Source organism: Pollachius pollachius, assembly GCF_949987615.1.
Source record: "Pollachius pollachius genome assembly, chromosome: 5".
In the NCBI taxonomy this organism is placed as follows: Eukaryota; Metazoa; Chordata; class Actinopteri; order Gadiformes; family Gadidae; genus Pollachius; species Pollachius pollachius.
The window spans coordinates 18,037,185-18,058,526 of NC_136938.1; the positions used below are offsets into that span (position 1 = coordinate 18,037,185).

General features: G+C 42.5%; 1 protein-coding gene across 1 annotated transcript; it reads right to left on the bottom strand.

Moving 5' to 3' along the window:
- Positions 1 to 10,003: 10,003 nt before the first annotated feature.
- On the bottom strand, positions 10,004 to 17,176 carry lmo1 (LIM domain only 1; the record flags this gene model as incomplete). Its single annotated transcript, XM_079736675.1, has 3 exons — positions 16,956 to 17,176; positions 11,629 to 11,754; positions 10,004 to 10,109 (listed from the first exon to the last, which is right to left on the bottom strand). Exons 1-3 carry the CDS (start codon positions 17,159 to 17,161, stop codon positions 10,004 to 10,006), a joined length of 438 nt encoding a protein of 145 aa, XP_079592801.1. The 5' UTR covers positions 17,162 to 17,176.
- Between the last annotated feature and the right edge of the window lie 4,166 nt (positions 17,177 to 21,342).

Here is a 21,342-nt window from a genome sequence, read left to right on the forward strand (position 1 = left end):
CTGCGGTGAAAATCAATCTTTGCCTCTCCTTTCGCCTTGAATACCAGTGGAGCAAACAAACAGGCCTAAACAATACGATATACACCACATATCAATTACACTAAATGCTCGGTATCTATACTTCACTGTCCCAGGCACACACACCGGCTACAAGGCTGACACGCTGCTGTGGCACGATAATGCTGCTGCATTGTTCCTCACCATCTGGGGGGCTGATAAGGCTCGCCTGCGCATGGTCGATAATAAGAACAGGCAGAGGGAAAACTGAGTGTTAAACATTTCCTTGGCCCATGAAAAAGGTTCCATTAAGTCCACTGACCCCAATTGAATATTAATGAGCTAATTAACAGATTTATTGTTACACGCAATTTCTGGAGGGGCCGTTTTTTTCAAGTGCTATTATTTTTCTAATTATTTTCTGCAGTTTTTTATAATTGAATCTTTGTAGCTGCCAGCCTCCTGTTCGTGTCTTGGCAACCAAAAAACATTTTGGCATCTGTTTTCTTTCCTCCCTGTAAACGGCAACACTGAAAGGGTGCCGTGCGTATAGACGTTTGTCATCCGGACTCATCTCAGGCTTGCATCAAACACGACTCATACAGACAGACCACGGTGACTGCTCTTAAAATGAGCGTTCTCTAGCTACATCTGGGCGTAAAATCAGCAAAAAAACGTTAAGGTGTTGATTACTAAACGGCAATTACGGAGGTTGTTGGTGGATGAAAAGAAGAGCCGTGTGACGCCGGAGTCTGAACAATGGTTTGAATGGACGGTGACAGCTGGGCTCGCTAGATAGCATAATCAGCTGATGAGGAGGACACACTGAAGCCGTCTTCAGTGGAGAACTGGGGAGCAGGGATCTGAGAGGGAGGTGGTCACCTTCAGAGGGATCACTGGATATATCACGGGCTTTAAAAAAAAGCGTTGAATAGGGTTTTTTCATCTTCAGGATGCGGGGGTTGAAAGTTGACAAAATCTTTTAGCATGTTGTTGGAGGAACGGTCGGTTATGATACATCCTTTAAGGACCTGTGTAATTGTCTTGGCTTTGGTTTGGTTGTTTATGACGCCATTTTGGGCTAGATCGGTATTATCCACCTGGGTAAGATGACAAAGAGAAGCTACGTTTGTGTCAGGATTATCATGACATAATTGTGTTTCTAATGAATTTTAAGGTGTAATATCGGACATTTATTTTGTTCCAATTTTTTTCACATTCTAGCATGTAAGCTTATTGTCACGGTATAACATTCAGCCAACTAAGAGCATGAAATGAGAGTGATCTGAGGAAGTGCGTGCATGCATGCATGTGTGTGTGTGTGCCTTTGTGTGTGTGTGTGTGTGTGTGTGTCTGTGTGTATGTGAGCATGTGTGTGTGTGTGCGTGCGTGCGTGCGAAGGTGATGATTAGAAAGCAGCGGGTGCATTGTGATAACCTTTTCAATAACTCTGATGTCATTATTATTGCATTTAGCTGTCTCTGTGTTTGACTAATTCTGTTTGGGACTGAAATGCAATTTTAGCCAAACAAAAGAAGCAGGTACTTATGGTTAGTTCGCCAATAATAACTTGTGCATTGTAATAAACATATTGCTGTTGTATGGAAATTTGGACTCATTATAATAATTTTGCCTGATCCAATAGGCAGTTGATATTAAGAGCAAGGCCCTACAGTCATAGATAGGATTATTATGCTATACATCACAAAGTGCGTTAAGCTCATAAAACCTGTCAACGGTAAGGGTGGGAAGTTTCAACATGTTGCCCAGAAGGTTAATATATTTCTTCCAAAGGCTGAAAAGAAATGTCCAGACTATATTGCTTCTATTTGGGAGCCAATTTTCTGCCATTTGACAATTCTCGGTTTAGGGCCCCTCCAACTCCATCCACATACATTACTTTCCCTTAATCAACTCCTGTGTCCGAGCCCTTCCAGCTAGCGGTGATTTGGTTGTGGAATAGAGAGCATTTCTATTTGTGAAGTTGGATTCTATATTCAGATCATCTAGTGGGCAATTAGAGCAACCTCATGAGGAAATACAGCCTCTCTGTAACAGGAGATCCTTTCCTAAACATACACAAAGAAAATGAAATGAAATCAGTTCCAGACACACACACACACACACACACACACACACACACACACACACACACACACACACACACACACACACACACACACACACACACACACACACAATATATATATATACACATTGTTTGGCCATACACAGTGTTTGGCCTATGCTGGGCTGAAACTACAGAAAAAATACTTTCTACCCAGAATTCTTTAAAATAATGTTGATTTTGTTATGCTATTTGATCCAAAACGGTATCCCTGGAACACCCCTACTGTACTGTGTGCACTCTATCCCCCTGTATCATATCCAGGACTAACACGAATAACATTTAAACCCATTCTTTGAATTGTCTTTTGGAGGGGTAATTTATATGTCAAGAATATTGTCTCAAAACGATGACCCCTTTAGTATTTGACGTATTTACATGTTCAACAACAATGTTTTTGATTGAGTGAATGGCAGTCACATAGACTGAACAATGGAGAGTATCTTGGGCTGTGGGACAAAGCAACAAAGTGCGGTAATTGGTTTGTGAATGGCATGTGGCACTGCGAATATGTGATGCTGAAATGTTCCTATTTAGCGCAGTGCTTTTAGACGTCTAATGCAATTTTGCAATAGCTTGATGCTTCTTGAGAAGGGTAATCTTTTGTAACAATCAATTACAACACATTTCCCTTCTGTCTGGGCCTTAATGGCCTCTCTCTGCATGGTGAGCGCTGACTGGTAAATATACACTATTTCCCTTTTAAATGTCTTATAATATGCATGGGGAACACAGAAACACACTATGATAGAGGAGTTGAGCATCAAAGCCAAGAAAAGCAATTCATCTGAGTTTCTAAGTTGGAGAATGGAGCAGTTTGTGGTTTGCTTCCCATTATCCAGATTGAATTACTGTGTTTTACTTTAAGGCCATCTGTTCTGGTTTAAGTCATATGTCTAAGTCCATCGCGTTTTGTCTGTAGAAAGAGCCTTCTTTGAGTGGAGGTTGGTTTTGCCGAGAACAAAATGATGTGCAGAGGGCGTTTGGACATGTAAGCTGTACAGGAACGCGCTGCCAGTGTGTACAATAGGCAAGGTCTTTCAACACAGAGCTTCATACCACCGAACATATGCCAAAATATGACTGCAGAATAACCCTCCTGTATTATGGTTATTTGTAGAACACTCATTACATTTGATTTACTTTAAACCATAACATGGCTCTGAGTCACATTGTAATAATCACGTAATGTTTATAGTGGGTCAAATTAAAATGAGTAGACTTTATCCATATTCTCGAAATTCCGGTGTTTGGACATCATGCTGTTTAGACACAGGAGAGAAAGGGGGATGACGCATTGTTTATATATACGCCTTTCTGTAAGGGGCTTGTTTGTCCCCCTTTGGAGAAGTTGGGTTTTTGTTTGTTGAATTCCAGTCAATATTAGAGCATAGGAAACATATGGGTATTGTTATCAATGGCTTATTGTCCTCTGTGATTGAGAGTCCTCTTTTGGGGTTTTAATTAGGTCTGCAGAGAATTATTGGATAATTTAATCCAGCAAGTGTGTACTGTATCTTAATTTCAATAGTAATGGTTGAATACAGTATCTATTGCGCGCGTAAAACAAACAAACCTCAATTCCCTTACCGGTCAAATTATATTACATTTACTCTCATGTTCTCCTCTCATGCTTTCTATATCATTAAAACAAGTTTTAATGGTGCTTGGATGGTATTTTGAAGTGGGCCGCCCACTTCGAGTTCACATTAGGGCCCGTTAGTGGTGGCTCCTTTATTAACAACCTGATTGGAATGGAAATTCATTCCAAAATCGGCTCTGTGCAAGTTGAAATACAAAACATCCTCCCCGGGTAGAAGTTATGCCGGGAAGAGCTCCTTAAATGTCAGTGATCCAGTGGTTGGTCGCAGAGATGGAGGTGCATGGCTAGAGGGGACAAAGCGTTTTCCCACCAGCACAAAGACCCTCTCCCCAACAACCCCCTTGCACTGTCACCCAGTCCAACTATTGAATTGAATGGTCCACAGATTACTCAATTATTTCTATATACCAGTCTTCCATGGCAGACTAAAGGCCTATTATTGGAGCGAGTGAGACCATAGGAACTTATTACATGTGTGACCTTTTAAAGCCCTTCACCGTGATGGATCTCAGGTGAGAATTTACTGGAATCAATTTTTATCTGAAAGCCCCGATGCTTGCTCACCGGGTGCAACCCGGTGTGAAACATCCAGTTTCTAAAAGAGGAAAACAATAGTAAAGAGGAGCATAGAGACAGACTACATTGGAGACGGGCTGAATTTTAGAGTAACCCGCATGCCTTTGTGTCCTTTCCACCCAAATTAAAGAGACTTTGAAATAGGAGGCTGGTGCGAGGAGGGTGGGCGTTGTGTGTGTATGTGTGTGTGTGGGGGGGGGGGGGGGCAGGGGGGGGGGGTATTGTGCTTAATCAAGGTAGAAACACAAAGACGGAGCCAGTTCCCAAATGGTTCACATCAAAAGGTGCATCCCACTCGTGAGCTATTTAATCAGTTAAAACACAGATGGCAGGCTGCCGCAATTAATTAATCATATATGGGGCCTCCTGTACCTGCTAGCACAAAGTGTGTCAGGGCTACGCAGATCTCATTTGGATTTCATTGTAACTAGGTGCCACCAGTATAATTGCAGAATACGAATATGACTAGCTTTGTACAACGCCGTGTGGACATAATGTCCTAAACTTTGAACCATAAAGCACTGATGTAATGCTTTATAGCCTGACTGTCAGCCTGACTTTGTAGTCCTTGAAAGATAAGCTGAATGTATTTTTCATTTCTTAGGTATCTTGTAATGAATAATAGCTAGAAGAATACCTACCCCTGATTTGGGGTCTTAGTTGCAGTCTAGGTTTAGAAACCTTGACAAAAGGAACTCTGAGCATTTGCTTTTAATGTTGGCCCTTGACTCTATTAATGAATAGCCATTTAATTAGCTATTACAAGGAAACTGAATGATGAGGGGGGGAGGGGGGGTGGGGGATTCAGACCACGACCCTACAAGTCTTTCCAATAATTAGTTTATTAGCTGACTTTAAGATGCATATGAATATACTTTTTACATTTGATATTATTTGGTAGATGTGTAGAAGATACATCCCTCTCTGATATTTTATAGTTATTATACGGTTTTAGATGCTGCTGTCCATCACTGTGGACCAAAAAACTGTTGTCATCTGCGTATTGACCAAATGACAACTGGCCCTAATTTGCTGTCACTTTCTAGCAGTGCTTACAAATACGCTTCAATATTCATTGCATTGCCGTGCAAAGTTAAGGAGAGAATCTTAGCTTGAATGACTTGATAATGATATTAGGAAACTGTATATGACATTCAATCATTGGGAGAGAGAGAGAGAGAGAGAGAGAGAGAGAGAGAGAGAGAGAGAGAGAGAGAGAGAGAGAGAGAGAGAGAGAGAGAGAGAGAGAGAGAGAGAGAGAGAGAGAGAGAGAGAGAGAGAGAGAGAGAGAGAGAGATGACGACGTGTAGTAATGTATTTAATCCATTCTAGGTCCATTATGGAGCAACTCTCATATCACATATGTGTGTGTCGTTGGGAGCATTGCAAGACAGGGAAGTTACACAATCATGATATGCAAACCGGGCCGGAAGCACTTCATGCCAACCCATGTGATGTGTTATGTCTGCCTCGATACTTCTTCAGCACCACAGAACACCGTAGATGTAATCAAAGCCAATGTTGATCTTCCATTCAGACAGCTACAATGAAGACAATGCAAGCACAGTAAACATTTTGAGAATAAATCACAGATACATTCATCATTAAATTCAGGGCATAGTGCTAGGACTGAGCTGTATGTGTGTGTGTGTGTGTGTGTTTTAATTTGTGTGCGTGTGTTTTTCTGTAAACAAAATGTAATTAATGGATGTTTCTAAAACGTCTGAGAAAGATGAAAGAGAGGCCTACGTCTCAATTACTTGCAGTGTTTTTTGTAATGCATTACCTATACAGCACAGGTGCTCGGTATGCATGAATGAATGCATGAATTGATCCAATTGATCCCTGCTCCCATGATTTCTTGAGGTTTGTAAATGCGATCTGTACCTTTGCAGTTCTCCCTCAATACAGAGTGACCAGTTATGTAAACTCATAAGAAAACGATGCAGAGCTATGTGTATGATTCCCTATTTGACTGGGCTTAATATTTTAGATGTCTCGAAACAAGCTCCAAATGCAGGAGGCGATTAAGGAATGAGTAGAAAGTCTGCAGTCTGCACAACATTTTTTGAATTTAAATTGAGTCCATGATGGCAAAAGCAAAACTGCTATGTGGGATTATTCACAGTTATATAATGTGGAGGAGAACACCAGGCGCTTCTCATTTTGGTCACTTATCCGTCATTGTAAAGGTCTGTATACTGCATGGTTGCTGCAGAAGCTTAGGGGATACATTTCAAAGCAGCAAATAAAAATTGGCTAAACTTCCAAAATTAGCACTTCAAAGTCAAACATGATTTGCAGTGAGCGAAGGGGATGGAAGCTGTAGGACTGTGAAAGTGTTTGTCAAAGCTCACCCTGTGTATGTGCGCGTGTGTGTCTGATTGTGTTTATGTGTGCACAAGCATTTTTGTGTGTTGACAAGCAGGGCTGTGTGTGTGTGTGTGTGTGTGTGTGTGTGTGTGTGTGTGTGTGTGTGTGTGTGTGTGTGTGTGTGTGTGTGCGCAGTTTGTGTGTGTTGCGTCTGCATGTGTGTGGGTGTGGGTGCTTGTGAATGTGTGTGTGTGGCAGAGCTGATGTACAGAGCTCGGCATTAGGCCTTAGAACCAATTTCTAGGCAAATTGGTTTCATTTAAGAATGAGATCACAGAGTAGGCAAACCTCTTTCAGGGCGAGCTCATGCATCTGTAGCCATTTATTTCAGTTTTATATGCATTTCTTGGCGATGGCTGTTTGGAGGTATAACATGCATTACCTTAGCCATGGGCATCTCTGTGCAATGCTAGTCTTCACATATACCTTATTACTAAATGAATAGGGAAAAGTATGCCACGCTATTGCATTAAGTCATCATAAACATATGTGGCGTGTGGCCTAAATATAAGTTGTTTAAACAACTAAAAGATAAATTATTACTTTGATATGTGGTGAGAACGAGAGCATTATGAACAAAAAAGCAGCAAAAGCGTCGCCAATAGCCAGTCCGTTTTCGAAGCTCATCACATCCATCCTAGGCTTCTCCGTCTGCTTTCTTTGACATTTCTGAAACACCTTCACTCTTCACGTACCCAGTATAAAACTGAAACGCCAGATCTCGCATGCAGCCTCTGTTCGAGGTTCATACATGTGTTGTTTTTACCTTTCACAAGCCAGTGTAGACAATTCCCAACACTCAAAACCCGGATGAAATTCAAAATATTGAGAAACAATACAAAAAGAGGAAACAAAAGCTCTTTGACTCCTCTGTTTCCAAAATGTTACCATTACTTCCATTCAATTGACTTCCTCCTAGGTTTTCCTAGTGCTCTGCTGACAGCTGTCCCGGTGACAATATGAATGTCTGTCATGAGAGATTGTACATCACATGAATCCAGGCAGATAATGAGCACGAGGGAAGGACACTTTTTACCACCCCCTCGTGAGCAACATACGACACAAGCCAAGCTAATTAAGCAGATGCCATAATGCAATAATCAGGAACACAGTGGAGGCAGGAGGATTCACAAACTTGAGTCATAACGCCACATTTGGTACTTAAGAACTTTTCCTAGAAAACACTGGCAGATGGAAATGCCAAGTGTGCAATGTGTATTTTGATGCCTTATGCATGTTTATGTTTGTGTTTATGTGTGTGTGTGTGTGTGTGTGTGTGTGTGTGTGTGTGTGTATGTATGTGTGTGATCGGTGCACATGTACGTATGTGTGTTTACTTTGTGGATCTTGTACATCTTTGCGCCGTCAGTAATTCTACTAACAGTGCTAATATTAATATTAAGATTAGTACTACTAAATAGCCATGTGTGAGTGCGCGTCCTGAATCCCACACACATCTGTGTGTTTGTGTGTGTATGTGTATGTGTGTGTGGGTGTGTATGAGTCTGCAGCTGGGGACACAGCCTTGCCTGGCGAGGTCTTTTCCTCATTATTTTTCCAGAAAATGAGCAATCAGCCATATTGCATGGAGCCTGATTGTCTCCCTCTGTAAATCAATCTAGGAACTGCAATTAAATGGTGCTCTTATGTGCTATAATTGATGTCTACCTAATCCTTTATTTGCGCACCTGCCGGTGAGTCTGAATTTTTAATGAATTTCTAATTAATGATCTTTGCACACTTGATTTATTTGTGAGGAGATTATGTTGCGGTTCTGTTTCCTGCCGGTGGAAAGCGGCCCGCAGAGTGTCACATTTTGGACAAAAACAAACGCCGTTGGCCTCCTTTTCCGGAAAGAAGCAGAAAACGCGGTGCATAGGAGTCGCGTGACCTTTCCGAGGCAGCGCCACAGCAGCTGTCTGTGCAACAGCCATGAAGGCCGAGGTGAGAAGCATATTGGTTAAGGGTGATTCTGCAATTACTCGAGGCCCTCCTTTACCCTTGACACGTTTACGACCGCACGAGGCCCGGCGTAATCAGCCTGCTCCATGCACCTGTGTAAACTGTGACTATAGCTCTCCCTTCCTCGCCTCGCTTTATGGATGTGCGCGCCGCCCTTATTTGGGGCTCTTGCCCCAAACGTAACTCCATAATTAAGTTTTATAGAAGTTTGAAGAATGTGGTAGAAAAAAAAAGCCTGCTTCTCCTGATTATGTCTTTATTCAAGCACAACTAATGAAGGTTTCCAGGAAACGAGAGAGCTCTATAGATATACACAGAGGGATATCATTATATACTTGAAAAACAAGGTTTGATGAAACCTGATGTAACGGGGTTTCAAACTCTGGTGGGGGCAGAGGGGGGGGGTCATTTACTAATTGATTTGCTCTCATGCATACTGAATTAAAAACACTAGTGTGAACTGTGACCCGACAATGTCATCTGGCCACTATTGTAAGCTGCGGCTTCACACATGAAGGCCGATGAGATTAAATGAGCCCAGGCTTAATGACCATGCATAAAGAACAGTACATTACACATTTCCAGGCCAATCCACCGTTGTGATCAGGTGCCAATTAGTGAAGCATTAATCACAGAGCGGCTCCACTCGACCCACTGGCTTTCAGGACACCTGCACGCGCAACACCACACGGTTTGGAGAAGCATTCTTTTATTCCAAATAAAATCTTATTTAGGTCATTTTCAACAGCATTTATAGTTCCATCAGAACCCTGCAAAATGTAATAAAATGTTGTTTGTTTCATGATGTTTCTTTTTTCAAAAAAGGACTTCAAATATATTTGTTGTTCCCATTGCAAGGCTTTTTACAACTTTGTGGCTTTTTAGAGCTATGATTACACTTCAACACATGGGCCAACCATCTCCAACAACTTTGGTTTTTTAGTATAAGAGAAAAACTCACTATGAACATTTAAGAATTTTTAATTGACACTAGTAATAAAATTGCATTACATTTCATAAAATAATTGTTCCAGTTTATATATACAGAGAAAACAGACTGTACATACCCTCCAAATAACCATTTCCAAAAGGATAATAAAAATAAAATAATTCCTAAACAAATTTCACAAAAAAAACATACAAGCAATACAGTGCTCAGCTAAGCAGGCACAACTGTACATCAAAACTTGTAACTGCTCAGTGTTGGGGTAGGGGGAGAAGAACATTTACAATAGAGTCTTTAGGGGCTGATAAAGGTGTTTTAAAAAGTATTGCAGGCAAGCAGACGCTTGTCTCTGTCCAAGTGCAGCAGAACATCTTGTGTGTACGTGTGGGGGGCCAACTGCTGCCGCCGTCGGGTGCGACTATTGGACCGGTGTCTCGAAGCTCCCGTTCAGCTGCCCCTCCTCATAGTCCATTTGACACAAAATCATGTTGTTTTTTAGGAAAAACTTGTCCCCCACACAAAACCTTTTGGCAGAAGAGGTGGAAAGAGAAAGACAAACGTTAGAGGACAAATTTCACCACCGTTGGGTGTCATTAGAGAGAGAGCGTGTGCTGATAAACTGATAATGACTAGGTTCTGCTCTGGCAGTTGTAGAATAAGCAGCCGTTGATTTCCATTACTGCGCTCCTTGCCTTGATTGAAAACATTTGGTTTGCAACTTTTCCGTTATACCCAGTGAACAACAGCACTGTTTCTTGTTTGGGATTCAAAGACTTGTCTGGTGGCCACCAGGCTTTGAAGGCTGTGCTTCAAATTAAGGTAGATTCAAACGTTTTCATTTTCGAACCTAACAGACAGAGGGTTTGGCGCCCAGTGAGAGAAGGGACAACCTTCTCAGGCCTGGCAAGAGAAGCACCATTACCACAGCGGTTTCCAAGGATACCCCGCCACAGGCTTGAGTTTAGACACCAGTTTTTGGTGCCTATTGTCGAGAATTGTTTCACTCTTAAGTCCAAAATAGAATTGGAGAAGAGGGAACGTGCACAGTAGGGTAGAATGACTGTAGCCATGTTCTTCCCCACTGTGATCTTCCTCTGTTGTTTGCTGCCGTTACGGCGTCTCAATGATGAGACTCAAGGGTAGACGAGATTAGAGCAAAGTTGAGCATGGCTTGGCTCTTGTAATGTGTCTGGGCTGGCCGTAGAGTCACAGTCATGGCAAGGCGGTGCCTTGTTAAAGCTGGCTGCTTGTCTTCCAGAGACTCTGGCCAGTGTTCCTTCAGAGCAGGTGCCTGTCGTGTTAAGTGAATTTGGTCTCTTTAAGGTTAATGAGCTTGTGCTGAGTGCAGGAATAGGGTCAACCGCATCTTTCAACCGTGCAAAGAAACTTCTGCTGGCGGGCTCGTTCTATTATTAACAGTAGATTAAAGTATGGCATATCATGTGTTATGGCCTTCATAATTCATTATTAATTACCATCTCTAAGGAAATACATTTTCAAATCCATGTAAGTCCAAGTCTGTGAGGTAGCTTATTTCTGTGGTGTCTGGTAACACCAGACGGCCATTAAAATATCCACTTTGACCTTGCCTTGGACTAGTCTAGCTTTTGCACAATTCATGGCCCCGAAACAAAAACCCAGACAAAAGGGCCAGTGAGAGGTCTTGATAGAATATAATGAAATAAATACAAGAGCATTGTTATAAATGTAGCGTAAGGTGTGCTGTAATAGCCAGCCAGTCAAATTGTATTTGTACAAATAAATGTTGACCGCTGATGCATTTGTTATCAAAGTGTACATGCGAATACCAAACAAAAAGTACAAATAAAAAGGTATGACAATATTAATAATCCAGTTTATTCAAGGTGAAAGTCTTTGTTTTGAGCTGTAGCATGTGTTTAGCTTGATAAAATGTTCTATTTTTTACAGCCATTATATTCACTGACTAGTCAATCTGTAGTTAAGTTACTCCCGAACTCTTAACACTCAACCAAGATATGAAAAAAGCTAATTGTCAAGAACCAATTTGATCTCAGTCCTTACCTCTGGTTACAAAGCTGACAGGCAAAACAGTCCAAATGGTAAACATTATCTCTTGCTCTCATCACCATTTCAAAGGCTGGGATCAGTTTACTGCAGGCGGCACAGTTCCCTGTCGTTCCAAAGAGCCTGAGATACAGAAACACAAACACAAAGATTAACCTTAATATGCTGATGCAAAATACAAAGCTGCACAAAATAACAAATAACAAATTGGGGCAGTCTTTAGACGTTTAATGGTATACACTAATATTTCTTGGCACACACTTTCTATTGGGTAATGTCTTTTCTTAATTAGGATTGGAAATATAAATGCTAATTCTTGGCTAATGGTCTAATTAAATTGATCACCAGGTTTTAATCTCGTTCGCAAAGATTTTCTGACAGTTCTGGTCTGAGGCAAAATTATTGAAAACTTGCAAGTTTCTCTTTGTTCAAACTGAAGTACCTAGTAAGACTGCATACAGGCAAAGCACACCAGGTTATTTACACCATGCTCAATGCTACACCGTAGTCAAATGTTATAAAAAGCTCCCTTCTCCCTCATGTGCTCATTCATGATTCTCTGAATCATTGGTTGGGGGGGGGGGGCTTGGTGCTGAGAGAGCGGAGGGAGATGTTACCTTGGAGCGCTATCTAAATGTTTGGCAGAGCACGGAAGAGGCTTTGAAAACCAAGCGTTTGCGGCTGCTTGTTTAAGCTTATTAGATAGGAGTGAAGCGTTGGAGGTCAAAAGCAGAGCGAGGAGACACGGGCCCACTGCACTCTCTCGCCAGCCAGCAACAACCCAAACACTTGGCCCGTCGCATTTACATTTTCATTTTCCAAGCACCTGCTTCTGGGTTTAATTTGGAGATTCTGAATCGCAGATAGATTGATGTATTCTGGGAAGGGGAAGGGGGAGGTCCTTTTCAGTTGCACGAGAGGGGATAAGGCCACAGTAGGCTGGCATTCCAACAGTATGTTAAACACGTTGCGCTAAAGTTGTACAACTCTGAGAGAGGGGCCACCAAGTTGATATTGTGCTTCATTATTGCAAGTCCCCTCCAGTTGCTTTCACCTTGTTAGAGAGGGAGTCTCTACAGCAGACCCTGCATCTAATTAGGGCCTGCTGCCCCTGAGGAATGGGGAAATCGGAGACTGCAATATATAGGCCTGGAGAGCACAGCTGTTTGTTGCTACGAGAAATAGTCCAATTCAGAAGGTGTGTAAGAGAAAGATCAGCCTCACTGGTGAGTTAAGTGAGTAACAGGACATCTGCCACCCACAGAGCCCAACTTCGTAAAAGAGAACTTTCTGTTCTTTCTCTAAATGTGAAGCCATGGAACAATGGATTTCTTTTAAATTATAATCTTGTCTCTAATTTGAAGATGCCTTTTCCTTGAACATCTGTCAAGTGGTAAAAATAAAAAGCTATTGTCATTCTTATACATATTTTATGTTTTTGTGAGATCATTACTAAATGCCAGATGTTGTATTTTCTTTGGCTATTGTATTAAAATGTTTTATCATACCTTATTCCGAACCGTCTATGGCAAACACATATTGAGATTCCAACCGTAGTGTTTACATGCACCGCTAACAACCATGTACAACAACTCATTATGTCTCATTAGGTACTTGAAAGAAAAATATGTCCACATGATACATTGCTTTCTACCACTAAGCATATCAACCTAAAAAAGCTATAAAATTAACAAAGCTTAATGGGTTGAACTGCTGTTGCTCTCGACCTGGGCTTGACCTTCGTGAGGGGTCATGCACTGAGGTCTCTCAGGGAGAACCAGGGCTATGAAAGAACCTTGACAGCCATGCCCAATTACTGAGGCTGACGTGCAGAGATCCTGACCGCAGACATCGTTAACAGCTCTTACTTATTGTAACCTTTCTTGGCAATTACCCTCTTCACAGTGGACACTGCTCTTTGTGTAACTTGCATGTGTTCAGTTAGTGGACATTCTATTAGAGGCATGTTGGGATGCTGAGATAAACACCTCATGAGATTCCCCAAGGGAGCACAGTTGAAGGATCCCCACCCTAAGTTTAACGGGCTTGCAAACACCTCCAGCAGTTTGGTCCTTAGAGGTATGTAAGCCAAGTCTATCCTCTGCAATTAAATTTGAAAAATGCTGTTTGGTAAGAGCCTGACCTTTTCTTTTACAGGCTGTGTTGCGATTTACATTGGTGCAGAGAGTCGAAAGACCTGCCATTACCTTTTATAACTTAAAAAATAAAGTATTCTTATTAATGACTTAATTTATTGATTTTATCACACAATCACCACTGTTGCAGTTGTTGATGTATTTGATACAATGACAACTCTGTTGATGATGGTCATCTTCATTGACATTAGGCTACACAAAAAAGGATCAAGTAAGGATAAAAACATAACTAGCCTACATATTATGCAGACATTATGCCAGAATGCATTTTGTTATCCTTTTCACAATTTTTGGTGATTTGGATAGCTAAACCACAGGTGGCAATCTTCGGTTTATTCCCTTTTACAGAATGACAGTGTTGTAAAATATCTGTCACATCCTAGTTAGAGATTCAGATACTATATAAAGTCATGCTTCCAGTGAAGAGTTAAAGCTTGAACTTTATTAGTTTTAGTGCCACTGTGCATTCTGTATCATTCTGTTGTACGCTTTACTAGTCAAGACCATGTCTGACTGCTCTTCAACACTAACATGATGCATTGCTTACTCCAAACCTTGTTTGCAGTTGAGCTCTAGCCTTTCAGATCTTATACAGGGAGATATATAATGCATTTATAAATAAATATTTAGCATTTTCTCATGTATCCCCAGGCAGAGATACATATGTTACGAATAAAATTATATTCAGATAATTGTATCAAAGATTTCAATATAAACATGGTAACTATATACAGAATTTGCTGAGAACATTACTTTGTGAGGAGTAGAGTAATTGTTAAGTCCACTCTGATCTCTGAACGTAAGAATATCAATGATTCTGCTTGGGTTCCTGGTGATCTTGAGCGCCTGATGATCAAAAGCAAGCCTTGCTCGTCATATCTCTGGCGAGGTCACCCCATCCTGGGCCTCCGTGAAGAAATGAAAGGCCTAATGAATCAATCGCTCTTCACTACAATACAGCCCAGCCCAAGTGTGTGAATCACATGCTAATAACTGCAGCTGTTTTCAGTTGATGGGATTGTCTGTCAAAGTGATTAAAAGTGAACTTGTGGAACTTTGGTGCTCGTTTCAGGACAGTGAAGGTGCATTGAAGATGTTGCCAGGGTTACCGGAGGACAAACACAGATGGAGCTCTGAGTATAATTAATGTGAACATGGCACAGCTCCAATCCCAGGCAAATATATGAAGTGTGTTTGATCCACCCGCTTGTCCTTTATGCAGTGTGGCTGTACAGGAGGCTGATTTGGTGCCCATATTCAATTCCATTACTGCAGGTGAGCACAGTCTTTGTTCTGTAGCACAGAGCAAGGCAGGCAGGCCCTTTGGGGCATGGAGTGAGTAAAATACCCTCTTATTACTTTAATACTTTAATTCTTTAAAGGGGTTCTTTAAATTATCTTTGTAAAAAAACATTATTCCTAGCATCTTCATCTGGGATCTTGAGGGTTAAAAAAATATATGTGTTTACTAGAATTTTTCAACAACAAAAAAACAACAACACGTAACATTATTAATCTCAAGCACGACCAGCCTTTGAGGATTATGTCTTTGTCTCAGGGTGGAGCGAATCCAAGCAGGATATTTTTTAGTTTTCGGTATCAGCGGTGATGTAGCAACACAAGAGAGATTGCTCTCCCCCCTTTCCCTTCATTTATTCTCATTTCCGTGTCGTTTCCTGCCGATTTCGAGTGTCGTTTTGTTCTTCATATTCCCACAGACCTCTCTGCTTCCCACTGATCTTCCTCGTCTGAAAACTTTTCCCTCGGCGCCGCTCCTCTCTCAGATGGCACTCGGCGTGTGCTCTTTGCGTCGCTGCCTTAACACGCCGCACACTCGCTCTGTGAACACACCCGAGCCCCGCTGATGGGAGGCATGGGGTTAGTCTGTTCATGCGACAGCGGCTAATTATTTCTGCCATCGCGTGTCATTTACCCGTTTATTGTTATTCATCTTGGCCCATCCGGGGACAGCAGAGGGTTCAGCTTGACCTTGCCCACTGTATCTTAAACCCATCCAACTCTTACTGAGCACTGATGGATGATAATGGCCCATCTCAGTAGTGAGCAAGTAAGCCCTCACAGGGAACCGGTAGGGCACTAAACGATTACGTTACTGTCGGGTATGTATGCATGCTATTTTTTTTTTTTACATGAGGTTAATCTTGAGGATTTGTAATGACAGGTTTTCGTAGTTATTACAAATAGTGCTAAGTGAAGGCGGGTCTGATTCAAAGCAGGAAGTGTGCAGAGGAAGGGCGTGTTAACAGTCTTGTTGGGGGGGGGGGGGGGGGGGACATGATAGCACAGGGCAGGGAGACTGAGGGAGAGGCCTGTGGTGGCAGGGTCTCTAAGTTGGCCCCGAGGGAACCTGCAGGATAAATGTCGGGATCTCATTGGGAATGGGACTTAACGCCCAGGAAATGATCATGTTTAATTTAGCGAGCAGATGGCAGTAGGAAGCGGTGAGGGGGGTGGGGATAGGAGGGTGGTCCACAGACAACGGTCGAGGCACCAGCCTGGAGCCATCCCTCAGCCTTCAGCTTTAGCGCTACCCAGATTCAAAGCTACCCCAAGGTGGGGGGGGGCCTTCTGCCCTTCCCCATGTAAACATGGGGAAGGGCAGTGAAATTGTGAGGAGAAGAAGACACACACACAGCAAAAGTACTAACACACGTAAGGTGTGTGATGTTACGTTAATGCTAGTACCGCACAGTATTTGTCTTTGAGATCGGTGACAGGTTAATCGGCACAATACGTTTGTATGGTTTTGTTTTAATTGGCAGAACCTATCCTCATCAAGTTTTGAGTATAGTTTTTATAGTATAGTTTGGAAATATATTATGAGTTTTTCATGGTAAAAGCATCTTCTTGATGCAAACACAAATTTATATAGAAAAAGAAAATCGTATGTATAAGTAAAATTGGCAACATGAAATGCTTTTGTGTGTAACATAGTCTATCATCTCATAACATTAAGACTTTTTATATGAATAGTTGCACAGTATTTCTCAGCAGATATTCAATGATTTGACAGAAAACAAGCTGGCATTATTAAGGGCTCGGGAAAACTAATCCTGTTTAATTTGGAGGAGCAGCATGATAACAGCAAGGGTCTTACAGGCTGGGCAGCCCCCCTATCTGTCCTGGGAGGGGTTGTGCGTCTCTTACCTCAGGTAGTCCCTGCGACAGAGGATGAGGTTGGCTTTTGTGTAGAGGGTGGAGCCCACCTCCCCCAGGCGGCAGTCACAGCAGGCGCATTTCAGGCAGTCTTCGTGCCAGTATTTGTCCAGGGCCTTGAGCAGGTAGCGGTCTTTAATCTTGCGATTGCAGCCAGCGCACCCCTTCTGTTTCCCTTTGGGCTGGACGGAGAGCATCGGCACACCTGTAGCGATAAGGAGACAAGTAGCCACGTGTGATTTACTGCCCGGGAACACGAGTGACTTTTCATGTTCTATTTTTGATAAGCGCCGCTGCTTGTCCAGGCGCCTCGGCCACAGCCCGCTGACTCCCTGCTTTCATATGCATTAAAGAAAACACTCTTCCATGTAGATAGTCAGCCGGGTCACAGCGGACTACTCTCTTCCTCACCCCACCGCCACTGCCTGGGAACACGCTGTAATACAAGGAATACGACTTATTTTGATCACTTTGTGCAGGCTTCAGAGCGAGGCACATCTAGTTGTAATTTCAGGACTTTTCACCCACACACACACACACACACACACACACACACACACACACATGCACACACATACACACACAAACACACGCAAACACGTACGCACGCACGCACGCACGCATTTGTTGGTTTCGCTGACTGCGGTATTTACAGCATGCTGTATAGTGTGTTTGCCTCCTACCATTTCATTTCACTCAACTGTCCACAGCTGTAAAAGCTTCTCATGGGCTTTGTTTGGTATAGATTAACATTAACCTTTTTAAAAGCCTGTGACCACAAAAATGTTGCTACCAGACCCCAGTGAGATATGTTATGGCCTAAGTGCCTTTCAGTGTGCACTCAATCTCTCTCATGCACGCACGCGCGCACACACATGCATTTGTACATGCGAGCACACATAGAAAGCACACATAGACACAGCCCCCGTGCTCCTTATACACTTATCCGTACACATGTCTGCAACGAACCAGTTAAGTAACCAAACCCGCAAATTGCCCCGCTGTCGCGCAGGTCCCCTTTAAGTGTGCCTCTTAGCCTCCTAAAGGACAAATAAAGTCCATTTAATAACTGCACTAAACACTAATAGTGTATGTGTGGTTGACATTTGTGTTTGGACTAAAAGCCCCCCTAGGCCACTGCCGGTACAGAGGCAGGGGCACACAGTTCCCCTCCGCAGCACTAACAGGTCTGCCACAGCTGAAAGCACAAGACAACAGCTCTTAAGACACTCTCACACACTGAGCTATTGATCCATCTAAAAGAACACACAGTGGACGCCACTCGCCGCTCTACTTTCAGAACACATTTCTCAAAAAAGAAACGCCGGGCGAGGCATCGCAGGGGGGCTCAATCGGTAATTTGTATATATCGTTGTGTCTATGAAGCCCCCGCGAAAGGAAAAAGAAATGTGCTTTTAAAAGGTGTGTTTCGGTCCAGAACAAGTGTCGAGCGTCGAGGATATATTTATCTGTATACCCGTATCGTGCAGCGACACGGGTGGGGACACATACATGTAAACGGGGATAGGACGGAGGTATGACATGTGTGTCTCTACATAGGGCTGCTGTTGTGTAGCTGGATTCACTCAGTGTTTGCCCTTAGCACTGGGGTTGGCTCCGTGTTGAAGAGAGACGCCGTGGGTAACCCGGGTAGTGCCTTGCTCTGTGTGCAACTCTGCTCTTCCTTTACGCCTGTCAGGTTTCTGGGGTTTTTCACCAAAAATATAACTTTGATCTTTCCGTTGTTTATTTTGCTATTGGGAAGTACGTCTCACTATCTCATGTATATGTGCCATACACACACACACACACACACACACACACACACACACACACACACAGCTTAGACACTTTTGCAAACACGTGCTTACACACACACACACACACCAAACACACACACACACACACACACACACACACACACACAGACACAGACACAGACACACACACACATACATACCCACAGCTAACAAGCTTTTGCACATATGTGCTTACACAGATGGACTAACAAAAGCACGTCATTGGGTCCAGATTCGCCCTGGAAAATGGTTAGCCCTGCACACATCAGTAATGCTATGAATGTAATATAATTAGAATTTCCCCTTTAAAATGGAAGTGAAAGAAAGAAGAGAGCTTGTTAGTCAAATCTAGGGCTTTGGTTTCTGTGTGGCTAAGTGCTCGGCTGGTGTTGAGCCGTCCTCTTCCTCTATCAGAAGTGGAGAGAGGGTAGGCTAATTGGTCCAGCGATGTTGATGGGAGCCATCAATTAGTGCCGGGCCTGCCCTGCAGCTCCCGCACCTCTGCGCTCCCCAAAACAGACCCCTTGAAGCTGGCACATTAGGATCACAAAACCCACTATAAATACCAATGTTCAGTGTAAATGAAGCTAAAAAGCTTCAAATGCATGCCACACTAGCTAAGGGCGGTGTCTGCTACCTGCATTTCATGGCTTGTTAGGGGAGCTCTCTGCAGGTATGCCAACGGGGCTCGCCTGACAGCCTTCCACAGAACTAAAAACAGTCTTAATGAGGAGAGGGAAAAATGCCTACGTGTGTGTGTGTGTGTGTGTGTGTGTGTGTGTGTGTGTGTGTATGTGTGTATCCGTATCTGATTTACCTTGCGTGCACACGCGCATGTGTGTGTGTATGTGTGTATTAGAAGGCATGCGTGGAGTGGTAGACGCAGGTTAAAGCTATTCCTTGTGGAATAACACAAAATTCTTTAATTTGCTTTTCATGACAGCCAATTAGTTATTCTACTCAAAATCTTTGCTTTAAACAAGAAAACTAATTATACACAAAGGTCGTCCCCCGACCACCATAGTACTACTTCTAATTGGTTGAGAACCCTACCCTCTATATACCCTTAAAACATATCGTTCTTTTGTTTTACATCAAGTCTGCAAAGGCCATAGCTTAACCTGTGAGTCTGTCACTGTTTGAAGCTCTATTGGACTATACACTTAGTTACAAACATACTCAAACCAGCCTCATCGAAGTTTACACTTCAACCCTCGTTTGGAGAGGATGACGTCTCAATACAGAAATAGTTCCAACATCTACAAGGGGACAAAAAGTCTTTCAACTGATCCCAATTTTCCTAGAGCTGGTCCCGAACAACAGCTACAAGCTTGGCTGTTTCTATCAAAGGCAGCCTTTGTGAAATGTCTTCAATAATACCGCAGCAAGCAGTAAGCATAAAGTTTCTAAACAAAGAGTAGTGTCAGAATAGACGGCTTGTGTAAAGTAAAGGTCTTGCCAAGTCCCTTAATGCCACGAGATGTTTCCTTGCACCTGTCATCAGTCTGTGCTGTTTGAAAGTGGGAAGCAGAAAGTTTAGAGGAGTGAAAAGCTGCATTATGAAAGAAAACAGCGGCCAAGCAGGCAGCAGCCTCCACTTAATCCGATCCATTTAACAGATACAAGTCCACTCCGATCTTCCGGTGTCATTCCATGTCTCCCTAAAGAAAGACTCTTGACTGACTCTTTATGTCCTGAATCGTACTCCTGCACATTTGACTTCTGAAAGTTCAAAAGAACAATGCATTGTTTGCCAAATATCTTTTATTTTTTTATTCTATTTGGCATTACCGTTTGTTATAAAGAGCCTGTCATGTGTGCCTGTTTCCATCTCTACTTTTTATATTCCGATAATATGTACACGTGTTATTTTTGTATCCTAAGGAATCTGTCAGGCGATGTAGTTTCCATTATAGAGATAGGATCCAATTTCTTTCGTTGGCCCATTTACACTTACCTATACATTTATCTGTTCAGTTATCAGAAATCCAATCAATGTGACAACCCTTTTTTGATATGTTAAGCTTTGAATCAAAAATAAGCCTTTTGAAACACCTCAAGACACATTTGTAAGCAATGAAATGCAATTACCGTATATACATAGCAATACGGTCCCCAGATAAGGAAATTATAGATCAAAAGAATACATGGATGTGTTGCAATTCAATGACCTTTACTTATTGTCCTCTTGTAGCTCAGAAGATTTTGGTAAGAATTTACCTACGTTTATATATAAATGACAACGGGCCACACATTACAAGTGTACCAATGGTATGACAAGCCCACTAACCGTCTATCTCCCATTTTGTGGCTTATGATTTTTATTTAAGCGTCACATATCAAAAACATGTGACTTACTACATGAGACTTTGGTTGAACCCCACTGGGGCGGTGATGTACTCGGTACTGTGGATTTGATGTTTTTTTTTGTTACATTATTAGGACGATAGGGGAGGGAGAATTCTGTGAGAGGAGCAATGACCTCTGTCTGGAGGCCTGTAACCACCCCAAGCTGCATTGAGCCGGTGTGGACATCACATGACCAACATAATATAGGATGCACAGAGGACCATCAGGGT